Source organism: Capsicum annuum, chromosome 5 (assembly GCF_002878395.1).
Source record: "Capsicum annuum cultivar UCD-10X-F1 chromosome 5, UCD10Xv1.1, whole genome shotgun sequence".
NCBI lineage: Eukaryota > Viridiplantae > Streptophyta > Magnoliopsida > Solanales > Solanaceae > Capsicum > Capsicum annuum.
In genome coordinates this window covers 216840646-216860445 of record NC_061115.1, presented here as the reverse complement: position 1 = coordinate 216860445, position 19800 = coordinate 216840646, and the positions used below count along the sequence as shown (strand labels likewise).

The 19800-nt window shown below is 33.3% G+C and overlaps 1 protein-coding gene, 1 long non-coding RNA gene, 1 other non-coding gene and 1 pseudogene across 5 annotated transcripts in view; 1 reads left to right on the top strand and 3 right to left on the bottom strand.

Annotated features, from left to right (window-relative positions):
- The window catches only part of LOC107853674, a 39029-nt gene extending 26799 nt beyond the window's left edge, over window positions 1-12230 (bottom strand). For 2 of the 3 annotated variants that reach the window (XR_007055563.1, XR_007055564.1), the window contains exons 1-3: window positions 12053-12230; window positions 4949-5055; window positions 1488-1680 (exon numbers count right to left, since the gene is read on the bottom strand). This is a non-coding gene — a long non-coding RNA (uncharacterized LOC107853674). The remainder of the gene's footprint in view (window positions 1-1487; window positions 1681-4948; window positions 5056-12052) is intronic. The other variant, XR_007055565.1, reaches the window with a different exon arrangement.
- Window positions 12231-16493: 4263 nt separating this feature from the next.
- LOC124899150 lies at window positions 16494-16631 on the top strand. Its single transcript, XR_007056286.1, has one exon. It is a non-coding gene; the product is annotated as a small nucleolar RNA snoR137 (small nucleolar RNA).
- An 824-nt stretch (window positions 16632-17455) lies between these two features.
- Window positions 17456-18171, bottom strand: LOC107853675 (annotated as a pseudogene).
- Window positions 18172-18221: 50 nt separating this feature from the next.
- LOC107853715 (ankyrin repeat-containing protein ITN1-like) overlaps window positions 18222-19800 on the bottom strand; it is a 6302-nt gene continuing 4723 nt past the window's right edge. The window contains exons 4-5 of the mRNA XM_047412276.1: window positions 18647-18694; window positions 18222-18554 (exon numbers count right to left, since the gene is read on the bottom strand). Of these exons, the coding sequence (XP_047268232.1) occupies window positions 18222-18554; window positions 18647-18694 (381 nt within the window). The remainder of the gene's footprint in view (window positions 18555-18646; window positions 18695-19800) is intronic.

The window sequence follows — 19800 nt, the reverse complement described above, 5'->3', positions numbered from 1 at the left end:
CTGCATAGTAAACTGCAATGATATGTGCGTGTGTATATTCCATTCCTTCAGCCATAGAGGGTTCAAAAAGAAACATAAAAGACTATGAGCAAGTAAGGACTAAGTGTAGTACTTGAAGGCGATGAAGGTGTTGGTGGTACCAAAAGAAACATGTCACAAATTGTTAGTAAAACTGGTGGCCCAATCAAAACCTATTCCGAAAAGAAAATTACCTATGAATTTCTTGAATTTTTTTGATTTTGTAAGAAAAAGTTGCTATCCGAGCAAGATATCTACATGTAAATGCGAGAGTTCTCTTATAATTAGTTAGTTTACCATTTTCCGTCATTATCACTTTAATTTGCATAATCGATAATGTAATTTTGTTATGATAAAATTTAAGTAGAAGGTTAGATATGTTGTATCAAAATTATATTCATAATTGAGGGACCAAAAGTTTAATAAACATACAAATTAAGTTAAAAGTTTATAATCATTGTTATCATGAATTGGTTCTGTGTTCTGATGATATATATGCTACCATTTTGTATTATAGAGTGCAGGAGCAAGTAGATTTATAAGGATAAATAAGAAACTACAAAGGCAAAGCAAAAACAGACAAATTCGATGGTTTCACCTTCTTTGAAGAATTTGACATCATGCTTTAGTCTGAGGTTCTTTTTAGCCTTCTAGTTTTATCCTCGCAACATGTTATTTTGACAATTGTGTCTTGTTCCTTTATTTATACTAGTGTCATAAGCGGATTTAAGATTTGAACCTTATGAGTTCCAATTTAGAAATTCTATCACCTCCCGTATAATTTACTCAATTTAAAGTCAATTATTCGTACTCATTTAGAGCATTTTAAGGACATATAAGTTATCTCTTTTTCAAAGAGAAGAGACATATTTTGAATATTTTATCACAAAAAGGGACAATTTAATAATAACAACTTATATTTTTTTTCTAGCCTCGAAGTGATAGGGGCGAGTCGTTGTTGCGATCTGTTTTGATAAGCACACATTTTGTTGCGTCATTGATCTTGTATTTATTCCACAGGTCAAAGATCATTATTAATCTTTGAGCTTTAAATGAAGTAAAGCATGAGCCGATAAGCAAGCTCATATCAATAGTTCAAGTGATAGTTTGTCTATTTAAAGTTGGAGTCAATTAATAGGTCAAATACATAAATAGCCCCAAAAAACTTGTCTAAGTATTTTATCGAACCACCTAACTAAATCGATGACCATTTGATCACCTAACCTATTCTCAAACTTTATCAATTGCACACATATTTCAAAACGCAGTTGGGTAAACTATATTCAAACTATATTAGTATTTATTGGGGTAACATAAACGCTAGAGATATAGCAATTCTATCGACAAAGACATCCCACTCCACTCTCTTTTTAAGCTAAGGGCGTCTTTCATACCACTCATTAAAGTCATTTGTCCTCACCTAATCGAGTTAGCAAGAAGCAAGGAAAGAATGAACAAGAAATGCTTACAGAAGGTACGAGAAAATGTAAATGTACGTGAAATTTCCACTAGATCTTTGAAGCTGGGAATTTTCAAATATTGTAACGTCATCGTCATCCGCAACCCTATCAATGTACCGAGCTCAATCAGATTTGAATAGGAGTACAACTTCTAAATCCAGATAGTAGACAAAGTGGTTCGTCTCATGAGTCAGACAAGAACCTACATGGGAAAAGGTAAAACATGAAAATATCATGATCAGTTGATGCATCATGAATATATAGACGTCAAACTAGTCAATCTTTCATTTTCAAAGCAAACAAGTATTCGAAAAGCATAATGAAGAACAAAATTTTCCGTCCTCGCCAAACTCTATAATCAGTCAGTATTACCTACACAGTAAGAGAAGAAAATAAGCAATTGACGACAGAGCAGCAACTTTGTGATTGCTTTCTCTGTTTTGACTTTTTGTTTGTTGTGATTGTATTTTTATTGTATGGCATCAAGCCAAAAAAGAGATTCAGCTGCTTTTTGTATGCAAATTGAATATTTTTTATTTTTGCGTGAGATTGCTCTCAATTGAAAAAAGCTTGCACTTCGCGTCACTCTCACTTCATGCCCTTCTCGCTTTTTTCCGCTTAATGCTCTCCAAAACACTGCCTATAGTTTTGGGTTGAATGTCACTCACTGCTTTCAAACTCCCGTCAACAGGAAACTGGCTATTGCAACTAGCGCCAGCCTTGATATCGCCTGAGACCAAGGGTAAGTAACCCGGTAAAGTTGTACTAGAAAACGGTCTGATCTCCATTGCAAGCCAACAAGGAAATCCCTTTCTTTCTATAGGTATCCAAAAATGTGATAATTAGATTATACTGCTCTGAGCAAGTAGCAGTTACAAAACGGAGAAGTACAGATGCTTTACTAAAATGACCATAAGAGGCTTAAGTATATATTGATAATTGAAGCCTTAGAGCTTATAAAGAATGAACACACTATCAAACTAATAAAGGATCACTCCTATGTAAAGATAAAGAGACTATTGTTAGTTCAGACTCTGATTCTCTGGTATGTATACCTTCAATGGAAGGAAATGCAAAAGTATATAGATTTGATGTATTATTCTCAACTGGATCACTAAAACAGAGAGCTCTCATTTAGACATCATCAACATCTAACCTATTTCATTTAGACATGATCGGCTTCTAACGCACTTCAGCACTCATTGATTTTCTTCACAAGCATGTTGATTTTCAGATATGACCAATTAGGCATTTAGATAATACTCTACACGTAATCCTTTTAAGTTATTTCACAGGACCACAGCTAATTACAAAAATCATTCATCCCCTAAAAGATTAGACTAACAGTGGTACAGTTTCACAGCAACAACATTAAGTTCCATCCTTATAAATGGCAATGCAGGCATTTACCTAGAGTAGTATATACGAGTTTTACCTAGTTTTACCTAGAAGTGGCAATGGGCGGTTTGGGCTGAATTTGGATGGGTCAATATGGGTTGAGTAAATAAATGTGTCATTGCTCAATCCTACCCAAAGGTTATTTGAGCTAAGATTGGCTAGGTCAAGATGGGCTAAAGCAAAGGGGTCTACGCCCAACTCGCCCAACTTCATCCTCCTTATCTGTTTTAATGCATGATTTTGTCCGTGCTTTACATTTTTTCATACGCATATAAATTAGATGAAATGTAGTTAAAATTCATGAGGCACAAACATACATTTATTATACTGTCCTTTTTAAGAATAAACTTGAAAAGAAAACTTCATTAATCTCATTTTGTGAGACAGGTCCATATTCTAAGAATTAAAATCCAATCTCATAAGTAAAGCACCATTAATTTTAAAAAAAATTGTTAATGTGTCATAATTGGTTTATGAAGTAATTTTACATTCATTCTACTAACTAACCAAAATGATAACTCGTAGACATTTATTGCTTTGCTAATGGAAATCTCAATTAGAAAAAAACACCAAGTAGATAACTAATTTATTTCTAACTTCATTATTATTGATTAAAAAGAAAAAGAAAATATTGATATTGAAACATAATTTCTCCACTGATTAAGGAAGAAAGTATTGATAGTAAAGTACATCTCACAAATTAAGATATAAAACACAAATTAAGATATAAAATGAACAACTCTGTGAAGTAGCGGTGATGCTATTCACAGGTCAGTTTGGGCATAAACTTTGGGCCGCTTTGGGCTATTAAAAAGATGGGTTTAGTTGGGTTGTATCCTAACTTAGCCCATCATTAGGGTAACCCACGCCCAACCCATCAAATGGGTTTGGGCTGAATTTGCCACCCCTAGTTTTGCCTATCAAATTATAACATCTACGGAAACGGATCATAAAACAGACAAAATAGAAATAAGTGAATTAACTTGGGAGATGTGAAGAAATAAGTTTGAGATAAAATCATAAGTATAAAAATGCACAAGAGGCACATCTACCAACGCTTTTGTATTTGGAGCAAATATTGCCTTGTTTACCACTACAGTTTCTAATCTACCAGAAACTGGCAAACGGTAAACATTCCACCAAGCTGAGAGTTTGGCAGCTCGTGTGGGAACTTGGCGACAATATTTGAAAAAAGATTTTCACCGCTGATCATGTATTCACAAGAGGAATTGCTGATGAGGCCAATAGACTGTTTAATTTGTGTTAGCATGTTTGTCAAGATAACAAGCACATAACAGGTAGAAAATGTCGTAGAAATCCTAGTAATACTGGCCGCTGATGTCTTTAAGATCCTATAGGATAGGAAAGGTTTTTTACCTCACTAGGGCGGCAAAGCCATATGTTGGCTATCCAATTCCCAAAAGTACATTATCTTTTGATAGACGTTTGAATGATGTTAACCATTGCCATTTGATCTCTTGTTGTTAGAAAAAATGGTGATTCCACCAAGTTTCATGATTAATGATATTTTGTTGCACAAAAAACCAAAAGTTCCAAGAGTGTGTTAGCACGTGTTATACCAATTTGTTGCTAGTACTAACATAATTCTAATTAAGTATTCACCTAACCACCTTATGCTAGTGAACCTAGACATATTCGACCGGGACAAGTGAAAACCTCAACAAAAAATTTAAACCAAACCCCTCCTCTGTTGAGCTTTTCTTTTGGACCTTCAAAGATCAAAAAATAGACGAAAATAAGATCTTTTGACAAGTTATTTAACATGCACAAGCACTAATCCGCCCTGACATTCAAAACAAAGCCTGATGGAAGGCTAGATTTGCACGGTTCCAAAATATATAATAGCACATTGGCATTTAATTGCAATAGGTCGCAATAAGAGAACAATCAATCTTTAGCTGTTTTACCATACTATCTTCAAAAGCGTCAACTTCTAATATGATGTCAGAAATTTGATTTCTGTTACAAAATGTTAATCGATATAACCAATGCGGCACCTCTGTACTTGAAAAAGAAAAATCTGGAAAGATCAAAAGAGCAAGCATATATACCGAAATTTTTTTCCAACAATGCAATGCCAAGCAGGGTCATACTTCTTGTTGAAGTCCTCCTAAATCTGTTCTGCTACATCCTTCTCAACATTATGCTTCTCAAATGCCTGAAATATACGGAGATACAAATGTTTATGACCATGTCAAGTTATCAGCGTAGAGACTTCAAATTCTGGACCCTTCATGACTATCAAAAAAAAGATGCATGTCATATTTTGGTCAAGAAATACACTTTTTGCACCTTAAATCAAAGATACCAACTTAGACAATAAATAGAGAACATTCAATCTTATAGTCACAAATTAATTACATCAAAAAATGGAATCTTCATTACAAACAGACGGAATCCCTCTGTTCGGGAAATACACTGCTTCCATCTCTAATCAGAGAAATAAACTTAGAGAAAGACAATAATCAGGAGATATTCAAAGTCTACTCAAGCATTGATTAATTAAATTGATTAATTCATGATTTCAGTTACTTATTTTCTGACTTCGAACATCCATCATGAATAATCAGAAAATTTGAACTCAATAGTTCTAAATGGAATGGCAAAGAGTGAAATAGTATACAGCAATAGCAATGTCCTTTCATTAATCCAATTGTTTCATAATTTTCGTTACTTATTTTCTACTGTTAAGTTTGCTCAGGGATCCATGTATAATGCAGAGAAACTAAAACTGCTATTGCTCTTGTTGTATTGATAATGAGTTGATTACATTACACTGTGATGTAGCTGAGTATTTATAGGGATGTAGCTGAGTATTTATAGGCAATCATATTGTGTTCTAGAATCTTCTAATCTAACTAACAAGCTCACTAACTCACTAGGCTGTGACTCACCACATGTAACAATATCAACTCTCAGTAACTAACTCAATGAAATAGTAACAACTACGTAACAAACTAATGCAACAGTGCAGCAGCTACTTCTGCAAGTTGACTACTTAACTAACTACTTAATTTGTATATTTTATCACTCCCCCTCAAGCTGAAGGGTGCAAGATGTTAAGCACACCAAGCTTGCTTAACAAATGATAATGTTGTTCTTGACTGAGACCTTTAGTGAGAATATTAGCCACCTGATGTTGAGTAGGAACATACACAGTTTTCACCAATCCTGCTTTAATCTTGTCCCTGATGAAATGGCAATCAATCTCTATATGCTTTGTCCTTTCATGAAAGATGGGATTATCTACTAATTGGATAGCAGACTTGCTATCACTCAGAATATTGATAGGTTTAACAACAGGAACATTTAATTCAGTAAACAACCCTTCTAACCATGTCACTTCTGCCAATGTTGTGGCCATACTTCTATACTCTGCCTCAGCTGAACTTCTAGACACTGTATGCTGCTTCTTAGATTTCCAGGACACCAAGGATCCCCCAAAAAGTATAACATATCCGGTCACTGATCTCCTTGTGTTAGGGCAGGCAGCCGAGTCTGAGTCACACCAGCAAGTTAATTCAGCAGTAGTCTGTGTCTTCATCCATATGCCTTGGCCTATGGTATCTTTTAGATACCTGACTACTCTGTTAGCAGCTTTCATACGAGACCTCTTTGGTTGCTGCATGAACTGACTCAAAGTTTGCACAGCAAAGCTAATATCTGGCCTAGTGATGGTTGCATACATGAGCTTACCAACCAACCTTTGATATGATGTTGCATCCTTAAGAACAACATCTCCATTAACACCAACAGTTTTATCAAATTCCACTGAGGTAAGTTTTACATTTGACTCCAATGGTGTCACAGCAGGCTTTGCACCAGCAAGTCCTGTCTTAGATATGAGCTCCAGAATGTATTTCCTTTGATTCAGTATAACTCCTTTTGCAGACCTCAATACTTCAATATCTAGGAAGTATTTAAGATCTCCTAGATCCTTAAGCTTAAACTATTTGTGTAAGGTCTCTTTAACTTCACTTATCAATCCCCAGTGATGAGCAAATCATCCACATACACTAGTATGATAACCATTCCTGCTTTCTTCTTCAAGGTAAAAAGAGAGTAATCATAAGTGCTTTGGCTAAAACCTGCCTTGATTAGTGCTGCAGTGAGTTTGATGTTCCACTGCCTTGAAGCCTATTTGAGTCCATATAGTGATTTGATCAATCTGCATACTTCGTGTGGTCCTTTTTTTTGAAACCCTTCTGGTAGTTCCATGTATACTTCTTCATCTAGATCTCCCTGCAGGAATGCATTATCACATCCATTTGATACATACACCAACCTTTTGAAACTGCCAATGCAACCACACATCTTACAGTAACCATCTTTGCAACTAGAGAAAAAGTATCTGGTAATCTAGCCCTTCTTGTTGACTATAACCCTTGGCTACTGGTCTTGCCTTGAATCTTTCTATATTTCCATTTGCCTTGTACTTGATCTTGTACACCCATTTTGAACCAACAGCATGCTTGTCTGAAGGCAAATCAACAATCTCCCAAGTATTATTGTCTTCCAGTACTTTGATCTCTAACTTCATAGCCTCAACCCATCTTTTATCTTCAGTAGCTTGGCTGTAATATTGTGGTTCAACCAATGCAGACAAGACTGATATATATTTATGGCAATTAGGAGTAACATTCTGATAGGAAAGATAATTGGCAATAGGATATCTTGTCCCTTTTTCCTTCCCTAGCATTTCATAATCATTCATCCAAATAGGTTTCTTGATCAGCCTAGGAGCTCTTCTTGGTATATCACTTGGGATGGATGAAGCATGCATCAAACCAGCATTACCAGGTGAATTTAAAGGCAACTCATTTGTAGGTGGAATATGTTGAGCATCCTCAGCAACTACACTTGGTACATCAGATAGTGAGGCAGGGTCTTCTTCATAAGAAGTTGCATCTGTATAATCAGCAACACCTAGTTGTTCTTGTAGGAAATCTGATAGGAATACAACTGTTTTTTCAGTTGCAAAGGGGAACACATGTTCCTGGAACACAACATCTCTAGTCACAAATAACTTGTCAGTGGCTAAGTCCATTAACAGATAGCCCTTTTGCGTAGAAGAATAGCCTATCAGGACTGTTGGTTTGGCTCTTTCTGATAGCTTATCGCCCCTTGGTAGTACAAATGCATAGCATAGACAATCAATAACTTTCAAATGTGTTAAGAATGGAGGTTTAGAAAAGAGCAACTCATAAGGACTTCTTCCTTCAACAATCGGAGAAGGTAGTCTATTGATTAGATAGACTGCTGCCTTAACATTAAGACCCCAAAATTTAGCACGCATTTGTGACTGAAATTTAATGGCTCTAGCTACATTTAAAATATGCCTGTGCTTCCTCTCAACCACACCATTTTGTTGAGGTGTATATGCACAGCTACTCTGATGTATGATACCTAGAGACCTAAATAAGTCATTACACTGTGAGTTGAAAATTTTTGTGCCATTATCAGATCTCACAATTTTAATATGTGCATTAAACTGTGTCTGTATCAGGCATACAAAAGTCTTGAGAGCCATAATTGTTTAAGACTTTAATTGCAACAAGTGAACCCATGTGTATCTACTGTGATCATCAACCATTGTTAGGAAATAATATTTCTTGTCATATGTAGGTATCTTATAGGGTCCCCAAAGATCCATATGTATAATGTCAAAACACTTAGCAGCTCTAGTCTTATTTAAAGGAAAGCTTAGTCTAGTTTGCTTAGCTAAGGGACATATATGACAATTATTCAAACCTTCTACATCGTTGTTATGATTCAAGATATCCAGTAACTTCAGTACTTGAGCTGATGGATGACCAAGTCTTCTATGCCAAAGGCTACAATCTTGCACAACTACTTCTGCTTCTGCTATGCATCTGTGAACCTGAGAGCCTTGTACTTTGTGCTCTGTATACTATCCTTTGAGAACATATAATCCACCAGTTTCCTTACCAATCCCCTTCACCCTGCCACTGTGAAGGTCCTGAAAGACACAGAAGTCAGGGTAAAAGGAAACAAAGCATAAAAGTTGCCTAGTCATTTTGGACACTGACAACAAATTAAGTTTGAAGTCAGGCACAAACAATACATCTTTCACAGTTCCATCACTAAACATGTGTGCCTCGCCAGTATGAGATATATCCACCTTAGCACCAGTGGGAAGATATACCTTATCCCTTTCTGATCCATCTACTTTGTAACACCTTGACAAAACATTCTTACTTGTTGCAACATGATGTGTTGCACCAGAATCCACTATCCACTATCCATTCCTGTGACATCTGATGAAATAGTGAACAAACAACTTTACCTGCCATGTTGCTGTGGTTGGTATCAGGTGTGTCCTTATTCAGCATGTCCCTGATTTGTTTATACTCTCCATCAGTGAATGTTTGCCCCTTAGGTAGAATTGCATTGTGAACTTCCTTGTTGTCTTCATGACTAGTTGAAGCAGCTTGTCCTGCACCTCCATAGACCTTATCACCAGTCACATTGTTGGTAGAATGCTGAGCATGCATCTGTCCTCCATACTGATGTCCATGACTACTATATCCACCATGTTTTCCAAAGAATTGAGTATTTCCTCCTCCAGAATTAGAGCCTTGATGCGATCCTTTTGGTCCACCACTGTAGCCTCCTCTTTTCTTTTGCCTCCAATCATTAGGATAGCCTATCAACTTATAGCAATTATCTCTGGTGTGACCATTAAAATGGCAGTAATCACATGTTTTTCCTCTGTTGTTTTGTGCTCCATAGTTGCTTACTGAACTTCTACTCACTTGCATTGTGATTGGATCAGTCTTCTCACCAATGACATTTGCACAGGCCAGCTGCTGAATCTCATCCTCAGTTATCATTGCATAAGCTTGGTTAAGTGTAGGTGTGATCCCTTTTAACAAGATCTGTCTTCTTGCTTGATCATATGACTCATTCAGCCCACTCAAAAACTGTATCAGTCTTAATTTAGATAAGTGATCTGCATAGTCTTTGGACTTTGGACAAACACACGATGGAGAAGGAACTATTGCATCATACTCACTCCATAAACTCTTTAATTTTGTGAAGTAAGCTGATATTGAATCTGTACCCTGTGACAAGGTGTTGATCTCTCTATGTAGTTGATACAACCTCATTCTATTCACCTTATCAAACCTTTCTTTCAGGTCTTCCCATACCTCAGATACATTTGTTGCATAAACGATCCCACTGAGCAGCTCTGTACTCACAGAACTCATAATCCACGATAGTACTATAGCATTACATGTTTCCCATCATGTAACTCTTCTTTGTATGTATCTTTGCTACATGTTCCTGTCACAAATCCATATTTCCTCTTACCTAGAAGTGCAATTCTCATTGACCTACTCTACACTCCATAGTTCTTAGATCCTACAAGTTTGATTGGTATTAAGACAGCACCAGATACATCTGATGCTCCTATGAACAGGGGATCACTAGGATCTATCTTAGGTGTCATTTTCAATTTCAACAAAACTTCAGGAATTAAGTGTCTATAGGAACAAAAACACACTGTCTCACTTCTCTATAGCTATCAACAATAAAATTACAAACCCAGAAAATACTTCAATACTTCAGAATCTAAGAAGGACGAACTCAGAACAATAATCGAAATAAGAAAGGAACTTCTACCACAGATGTTAGTTGAGAACTGGGATCGAAGACAGCTTGTATCACCTTGATCGAAGGAGCTTATTGCTACAATGGAGATCTAAACTCCATAGATAATTTCTCTTCTCCAGAATCGAGCTAATGCTCTGATACCGTGTTAAGTTTGCTCAGGGATCCATGTATAATGCAGAGAAACTAAAACTGCTATTGCTCTTGTTGTATTGATAATGAGTTGATTACATTACACTGTGATGTAGCTGAGTATTTATAGGCAATCATATTGTGTTCTAGAATCTTCTAATCTAACTAACAAGCTCACTAACTCACTAGGCTGTGACTCACCACATGTAACAATATCAACTCTCAGTAACAACTAAGTAACAAACTAATGCAACAGCGCAGCAGCTACTTCTGCAAGTTGACTACTTAACTAACTACTTAATTTGTACATTTTATCATCTACTCCCTCCGTTCACTTTTACTTATCACGTTTCGCTTCACGAGAGTCGATTTGACTAATCCTTGAAGCTAAATTGAATTAAATTAATTCAATATTTTAAATTCATAATTTAAATGTTAGAAAACTATATGAGAAATATTTTAAGTTACAATATTTCCCATAATGAAAATACATCTTTAAATGTTGGTCAAAGTTCATGCATTTTGACTCTCGGGAAGCAAAATGTAACAAATAAAAGTGAACAGAGGGATTAATTTCGAAATTCCTTTGTGAATAATCGGTAATTTTGAAAACAATCGTACTAAATGCAACATCAAAGAGGGAGAGACTGTACAGCAATAGCAATCTTAACAGCTTCATTCAGGACATCAGGTTCCATATAGGCATTTTTAATGATGAATTTAGATTCGAAAACTATATAAAAAAAAGCAATAAGTCGCAATCTTTCACGTATTAATACAATGAAAAAATACATCTTTAGACAAAGTTCATTCAGTTTAACTCTCGAAAAGCTAAATGTGACAAAGTAAAAGTGAAAAGAGAGAGTAATCAGCAATTTTTAACTCAATAGTTCTAAATGCAATATCTTCGGAACATCAGGTTCCATATCAGCACTTTTGATGATGAATTTAGATGTTCTAAAACTGCATAAAAAAATACTATAAGTCGCAATATTTCTCACATTAACACAATGAAAACACATTTTAAAATAAAATATTGATCAAAATTCATACAGTTCAACTCTTGAGAAACGAATTGTAACAAGTAAAAATGAAAGCAATTAATTTCGACTTTCTTAACGACAGTATAAGTAGTTGAATTCGAAGAGATTTCTCGATCACTGGAGACCGATATCTTTTTGTTTTCGATCATTTCTTCTCTTTTTGACGATGAATTTAGATGTTCGAAAATTATATAGTAAAAAATATTATATGTCTCAATATTTCCTACATTAATACAATGAAAACACATTTTAAAATAAAATACTGATCAAAATTTACACTGTACAACTCTTGAAAAACAAACTTTAACAAGCAAAAATGAAAGCTATTAATTTTGACTTTCTTACCGATAATATAAGAAGTTGAATTCGAAGAGATTTTTCAATCATCAGAGACCGATAAGGAAATCCGATCGTCGTACGACGACTGAACCACGAAGTGAGGGTGTTTCGGGTTGCAGCAAAATAAAAATAAAAGGGTTAAAATTGTTTACACCCGAACTTTGTGTAAAAATCAACACGAATAATAATCGTTCTCCTCCTTTTTTCTATTTAACTTTTTAAAATACTTATTTTACTCTTATATTTATATCAAGATTTGTATCTCTTTCTTTAAAAAAAAAAAAAAAAAAAAATTATAAAAATATTTTTTATTATTTAATTTATATAACATATTTTTTATAAAATTTAAAAATTATTTTTAAGATAAAAAAATAAAAGTGAGAAATATTAATTGAGTAAATAGTTTGATGATAAACTATAATGAAATAAATGAGTAAAAAAGTAAAAATTAATTTTATTAAAGATTAAAACTCTAATATATATTTATACATGAAAATAATAGGTAATTATAATTTTATAAATATATTTTAATGTAGGTATACAAAATAATTAATAATCGAGGGTCTTTTGGAAACAATCTCTCTACCTCTCTGAGGTAGCGGTTAGGCTTGTGTACCCCTACCCTACTCAGACCTCACTTAAAAAATTCCACTAGATATGATTTTGTTGTAGATGTATATTTGATACAAATCAAATGATTGTTGTTGATGAATTTTAAACTATAATTTAGAAAATAATTTATATTAACAACCAAAACTCGTTTATTGATCTGTGTAGACATTAAAGAATAAGAGAATATCAAAACTCTAATATATATTTATACGTGAAGATAATAGATAATTATAATTTCAATGTAGGTATACAAAATAATTAATAGTTGAGGGTCTTTCAGAAACAATCTTTCTACCTCTCTGAGGTAGCGATTAGGTTTGTGTACCCCTACCCTCCTTAGACCTCACTTAAAAAATTTCACTAGATATGATATTATTGTAGATGTATATTTGTTATAAATCAAATGATTGTTGTTGATGAATTTTAAATTTTAAATTAGAAAATAATTCATATTAACAATCAAAACTCGTTTTTCTATATAGACATTAAAGAATAAGAGAAAATCAAAATATGCATCTATATACATAATTACATACTCACATACATACTTAATACATATAATTTAAAAATTTTGAATGTAAAAAATACATTTAGATTTTGTAATTAATTATAAAAGAATTTACTAATAATGTTAAAAGGTGAGCTTGAGAATTTGTACACCAACATTGAAATATATTTATAAAATTATAATTATCTATTATTTTCACGTATAAATATATATTAGAGTTATGATTTTTAATAAAATTAATTTTTACTATTTTTCTCATTTATTTTATTATAGTTTGTCATTAAATTATATACTCAATTAATATTTCTCACTTTTATTTTTTATTTTAAAATCATTTTTTATTTTTATAGAAAATATGTTAAATAGATTAAAAAATAAAAAATATTTTTATATTTTTTTTTTTAAAAAAAAAGAGATACAAATGTTGATATAAATATAAGGGTAAAATAGGTATTTTAAAAAATTAAATAGGATAAGTGAGGAGAATGATTATTGTTCAAAGTTGAGGGGGGTGTTCGATTTTTACAGCAAAGTTTGGAGGTGTAAACGATTTTAACCCAAAATAAAAATATGTTGTAGTATTGTTTAGTTAATGCTTGTTTAATTAATGCTCACTCAAATATTATAAGTAATCCCTTTCTCCCTTTTTAATTACTCCCTCTTATTTTTCCTCATCTTTTCAATTTAATTAAAAAAAATTATCTCTTAAAATATCGGTCAAAATTTATATATTTAATTTGAAATATGAAAAGAAAATAATTAAAAAAGATATGGAGGAAGCAAGAATCAAAATAAGAATTTATCAACACTAAAGGGACTAAAAATGAAATCACCTCGTTTATGATGTTAAATTGTGTTTTTCATGTGTTTAACTTTTTATATTTTAAACCTTTTTAGTAAAAATCTTAATTTAATTGCTACGATTAGTAGGTTGGTGTCTAGAGCTAGTTTTTTTCTTTTAATTAATAATAAAAACAAACCTCAGACGAATCAATGAATGGCAAGTACTTTTCCTTGTGTGAATCCTATTTCAATAAAAACTTGATGAGTTGATCCACCTACCCGTCTTGCTTTTACTGTTATATCGAGAGTTACTCTACGTATTCCTTGACGTAAAAAGGATAGTGACATTCTTTCCGTCTTTTGTAGAATCCTTTTCACGGCTCGATAGAAAGATTAGCTAATGATTTCTTTTTGTGTTTCAAAATAAGGTTGACCACACATGTTAACCAATCAATTACGATAAATCAAATCAGATTTTTCTCTTTTTTTTTTTGTAGTATCTCGACGTGACATAAGCGTGAAAGGAATTCAAGAATCCATTTTCTTTTTATAAGGGCTAAAATCACTTATTTGCCCGATCTACACAAGCGATTTTCCTCATTTGGAAAAGTTCTGGTTCTTAATAGCAATCGACGACCTTTTCTTTTTTTAATTCATATAGCTTTTATCTCCTTGATAGTTGGACTCGGTAAGTATCTAGAGCTATTTTTTTTTAAATTAATAATAAGAACAAACCTCAAAGAATATTAGTTTCGTATACAAATTATCAAAATATGACATCACCAGATCCAGTATAACACAAGTGGAATTTGGAGAAGATAGCATATATACAAGCCTTACCTTATCTTTGTAAGGTAAAAAGACTATTTTTGATAGACGCATTTCCAATCAAGCTATAAAATGCACCTAAAATGTAAATCCCAACACCATAGCTAAAAGAAAGTTGAAGCAATGACAGATTTCAGTAAATAGTAGTATTACATTAGTGGTTGATTCAAACATCTGCCAAAATTTGAATTGAGAGAACACCTTTTAATAAGCACCTAAAATAATGAATTATAAGTTATTACAATCCACTTAGACAAAGAACTTAAAAAAAAAAAGTAAGAATATAGACTATAGAGTATCCAGAATTCCAACTTCTCTTGTTGTTTTGAATAGCTTTTCCGTATGTTGCTCTGATTTTTCAAAAAATGTCATTCGAGGGGTGTCGAATCCTTCAAAAGTAATGCATTTTTAATGGATCTGAGGAGAGTCCACGTAACTTAGGTTTTCCTTGCTGTTGAGTGACCAGTTGTGTAATTTAAAATATAATTGACTATCCAAAAATTTGAACAAGGACAGTATTATAAATTAGTTAACCACTTAAAATAGTAAATTATAATATAAAAAAGGTATTATTAATTATAATAGTTAACAATTTAAAATATCTAAAAAATAATTAATCTGTTATACGTTTCAAAACATATATTATGTAAAATTACATAAAATGTATCATAAATTACAATAATTAACAACTTAAAATATCTAACAAAAATAACTAATTTGTTATATATTTCAAAAAAATACGTAAAAATATATTAATCACAATAATTAACAACTTAAAAAATTTTAAAATATAAAATATTTGATTGAATCTTGAAATTTTATGGGTGTCATATTAACAACTTAAAATATTATTCTTATACAAATTACATTAATCTAAATATAATAATATATGTCTAACTACAAATTTATCAACTAAACAAACAAAACCTTTACTTAAATGATAAAATTATACATAAAATTTTTAAGTATCAACATTGGCCCGTGCCTAACACGGCGGAGCTAACTAGTTTGCTCATATGGGGCAAGATGGAACATCAAGAGTAATACCAGCTTGGATTTGCCCCAAGAACCTGTCCCGCTAATCGATCAGCACGTGTTAATGTAGGATCCATAGTTGTTCCAACTCCAATGAGGCCTCCAGGCTCGGCAAATTGTAGTTCATTTGCTTGGACCAACTGAGTTCATAGATAAGTTATCTGGGCCAGTTTCAACCTGCCCATTTTGACAACATAAAGCCCAAGCCCAAACATTTCACGACAGCTAGGGCTTCATCCAAATCTGTGTCACTCCCACCTTATTTAAACGATTCAAAGCATTGTTCCGCTGAATAAATCCTCCAGCCAATAAGTTACCAAAAGAAGGTTATCAGAAGGTGATACAGAATTTTTTTTCTTTTTAATATTCATTTCTGATACTTGATTTCATGTAAGTTGATCAAATTTTTTATAGGAAAAAGACTAACTTGGAAATTTGGTTTTTGAAAATTTGCTTTCCGAGGCGTTGCGTGCATTGGTTTTCTAATTCAATGGACGTGTCAAGGGAAGCATAGATTGAGTTCAATGCCAACTATTTTATTTTATATATAGTGAACTAATTTTCTGTTAGTTTGCCCAATTGTTGGATTGTTACATGTAGAAAGTATTCGACGAGTTTTTGTATTCTTTTGTTGATTTTACCATCTCTATTTGGTTGTGTATTGGTTACTGTTAAAAGTGTGTTGCTTCTTAAGGTGAACTCTCTTTATATTAATTAAAGTGAGAGACGTTCAAGTTTCCGAAGCATAAATCAACTGTCAGTATTAAACAGCATGCTGCATTTTCAATTGCATCTTGCTACCTGTCTCCTGCTACATTCACTTGTTCCTACTTGCTACTTAAATTGCTACTGAAATTTCCACTTGATCTTTTTAGCTGGGAATTTTGAAATATTGTACCACGTCATCGTCATCCGCATCCCTATCAATGTACTGAGCTCAATCAGATTTGAATAGGAGTACCACTTTAAAATCCAGATAGAAGTACACTAAGTGGTTCGTCTCATGAGTCACACAAGAACATACATGGGAAAAGGTAAAACGCGAAAATATCATGATCTGTTGATGCTCCATTGTTATCATCAATTGGTTCTTTGTTCTGATAATATGTACTTAATGGACAAGGGTGATAGAACAATTTGTTGCATGGAGTGAAGGAGCAAATAGATTTTTAAGGATGAACAAGAACTACAAAGACAAAGCAAAAACAGGCAAATCCGGAGAAGATAGCGTATATACAAATTACCTAAAATGTAAGTCCCAACGCCACAGCTAAAAGAAAGTTGAAGCAATAACAAATTTCAGTAAGTAGTTATTACATTAGTGATAGGTTCAAACATGTGCCAAAATTTGAATTGAGAACTCATTTTAATAACCACCTAAACTAATGAATTATAAGTTATTACAATTCACTTAGACAACTAAAAAAAAATAGTAAGAATATAGACTATAAAGTATCAGAATTCCAACTTCTCTTGTTGTTTTGAATAGTTTTTTCGTATGTTGCTCGGACTCTTCAAAAATGTCATCCGGGAGTGTGTCGGATCCTTCAAAAGTCGTAGTCGTGCATTTTTAATGGAAAGGATCCGAGGGGAGTCCACGCAACTTAGGTTTTCCCTATTGAGTGACTAGTTGTGTAATTTGCTCATATGGGGCAAGATGGAACATCAAGAGTAATACCAGCTTGGATTTGACCCCAACCGACTGAGCGCAATTTTCTCCCCTTTGCTGGTACACACCGGGGATGTCAGTTGCAGTTTCACGAAAACATTCTTGACACCTACAACACGAGCCCCTGTTGACATAGATCCTATATTTAACATGAGGATTGCTCCCTTTCCCAACTTTGATACTTTACCCTGCTTCTCTGATTCCTTGTCCTCGCACCCAATAGACGTCGTAGCAAAAAGAAATTCACCTGTATAAAGGATGCGTAAGAAGCACTCTAGAAGAACACTTTTGGAAGGAACAACACAACGGGAACAGTAGTTCCTTCGATTTCAAAACTTAGAAAAGAAAAGTTATATAATTGATCAAAAAACAGTTCTTTAAGCAGAGACACATAAAATAGTCTTTGATGTGTTTCGAGTAAGTCATTTACCTCTAGTTTGACGTAAATTTCACGAAGTGACCCGACCTCCCCAAGAACCTGTCCCATCAATCGATCAGCACGTGTCAGTGTTGGGTCCATAGTTGTCCCATCAATTGTAGTTCATTTTGCTCGGCAAACAATGATACTATTCTTGAATATATTGGAGTACATTTGATGTTGCCACTCTCATCTTTCACCACAATTCCAAGACGAATCTCAATTTGTGGATTAACCTTCAGTACGCCCTGTGCAAAGAATCCAATTGACATTTATCTTGAACATTGCACTTCCAATGAGATCTTCGTTTATTTATGTCTTGCTAAAACAAGCTTCCGAACTTGTTGAAGGAATAATCAAATAAAAATGATCCTTGGGCATTAACTGATTCTGTGAGTTGCATCATATCGTTAACTGCAAGAAAGTACAAACATACCTTCAAAATACTGCCACCGGCAACACCCCCTCTGATTTCATCAACTTCAAAACCAGGTTTATTTACATCAAATGAGCGAATAACAATCATATCTGGCGGTGAGATGAAATTCCTCTTAGGAATGGGAATCTTTTTCACGATATATTCACAGACGACATCGATGTTGTACTTTAATCGTGCAGATATTGGTACAACCGGGGCACCATCTGCAACAGTTCCCTGAACAAGGATTTGCGATATGGTTTTATAATACATCCTTACAAATCAAGCACAGAATGTGAGAGGTGAATGAATACTAGTATTCCACGAACCTGAATAAATTTCTGAATAGCCTCATGCTGGTTGATAGCAACGTTTTCCTGAACTAGATCATTGAAGAATTATTATGTGTTGGAGGCGCATAATTTCTACAGCAGCTTAATGTTAGGAAGTTTGAGGTTGGGGACAGCTCTCATTGGCGGCAATTAGAAGTAAGGCTCCATCCATGATTGCAGCTCCGTTAAGCATAGTAGCCATGAGAATATATGACTCTGCAGCGAAAAACGTCATATACAACATTGATATATCAGGAAATTAAATGCTCAAGGACAATGATATCGTCGCAAATTGAACCTAAACAACTGGCAGAAGGGTAGATGGAGGAGAAAGTGTTTACGCCTGAACTGTTATAATCTTTGATGTCATTCTTAACTTCCTAGACTTCTTTTAATTTGTAGGGAAAGACAATAGGGACTGCAAGTTAAATAAGACCCGCAAATACATAACGTAGAAAGTGGCATGTGAGAACAGATAACAAAAATAACATGTAATGGACTGAAAAACACAGTTGAATTATAGATTTGCAAGCAATAAGTACAATGTTATGTTCAGTGACGGACGCAAAATTTTTATTGAGGGGTTCGAAATATTAAGTAAATGTGTGAAAATTATAAAACAAAAAGCAAAGTGAGGAGCATGCAAAATTTTAACAAGACATATCATGTCCTTTTAATTTTTTTTTATTTTTGCTATGCATCATAAAAAATATTGTGCCCTATTTTTATTTTCACTTTGTACTGTTTTATTTTATTTTAAACTTAATATTTTTTTCTTTCAAATTACTATCCCTAAAAAAAACATTCCTAAAAAGGTAAAGAAACGATTGAATTATTAATATTATAATACTTATTTAGTACTTAATAAAAATTAAAAAAATTGAAAAATATCATTATTAATATATTGAGTAATAAAAATATAGCTGAAAAGAACAAGCTATATAACTTGATAAATAACGTTAGAAGTTGATAAAATACAAGAATATTATATATGAAACTAGTGAAATATGAAAATATTTTAAGCAAGCGTGACACAGGACGTATAAAGAGAGATATACATATTGTGTTAATTTTTTTTTATATTTTTGTTGAGAAGTGTGTTAATATTGAAAATCAATTTGAAATTATAGAAATCGAATTAGCACTTTAAG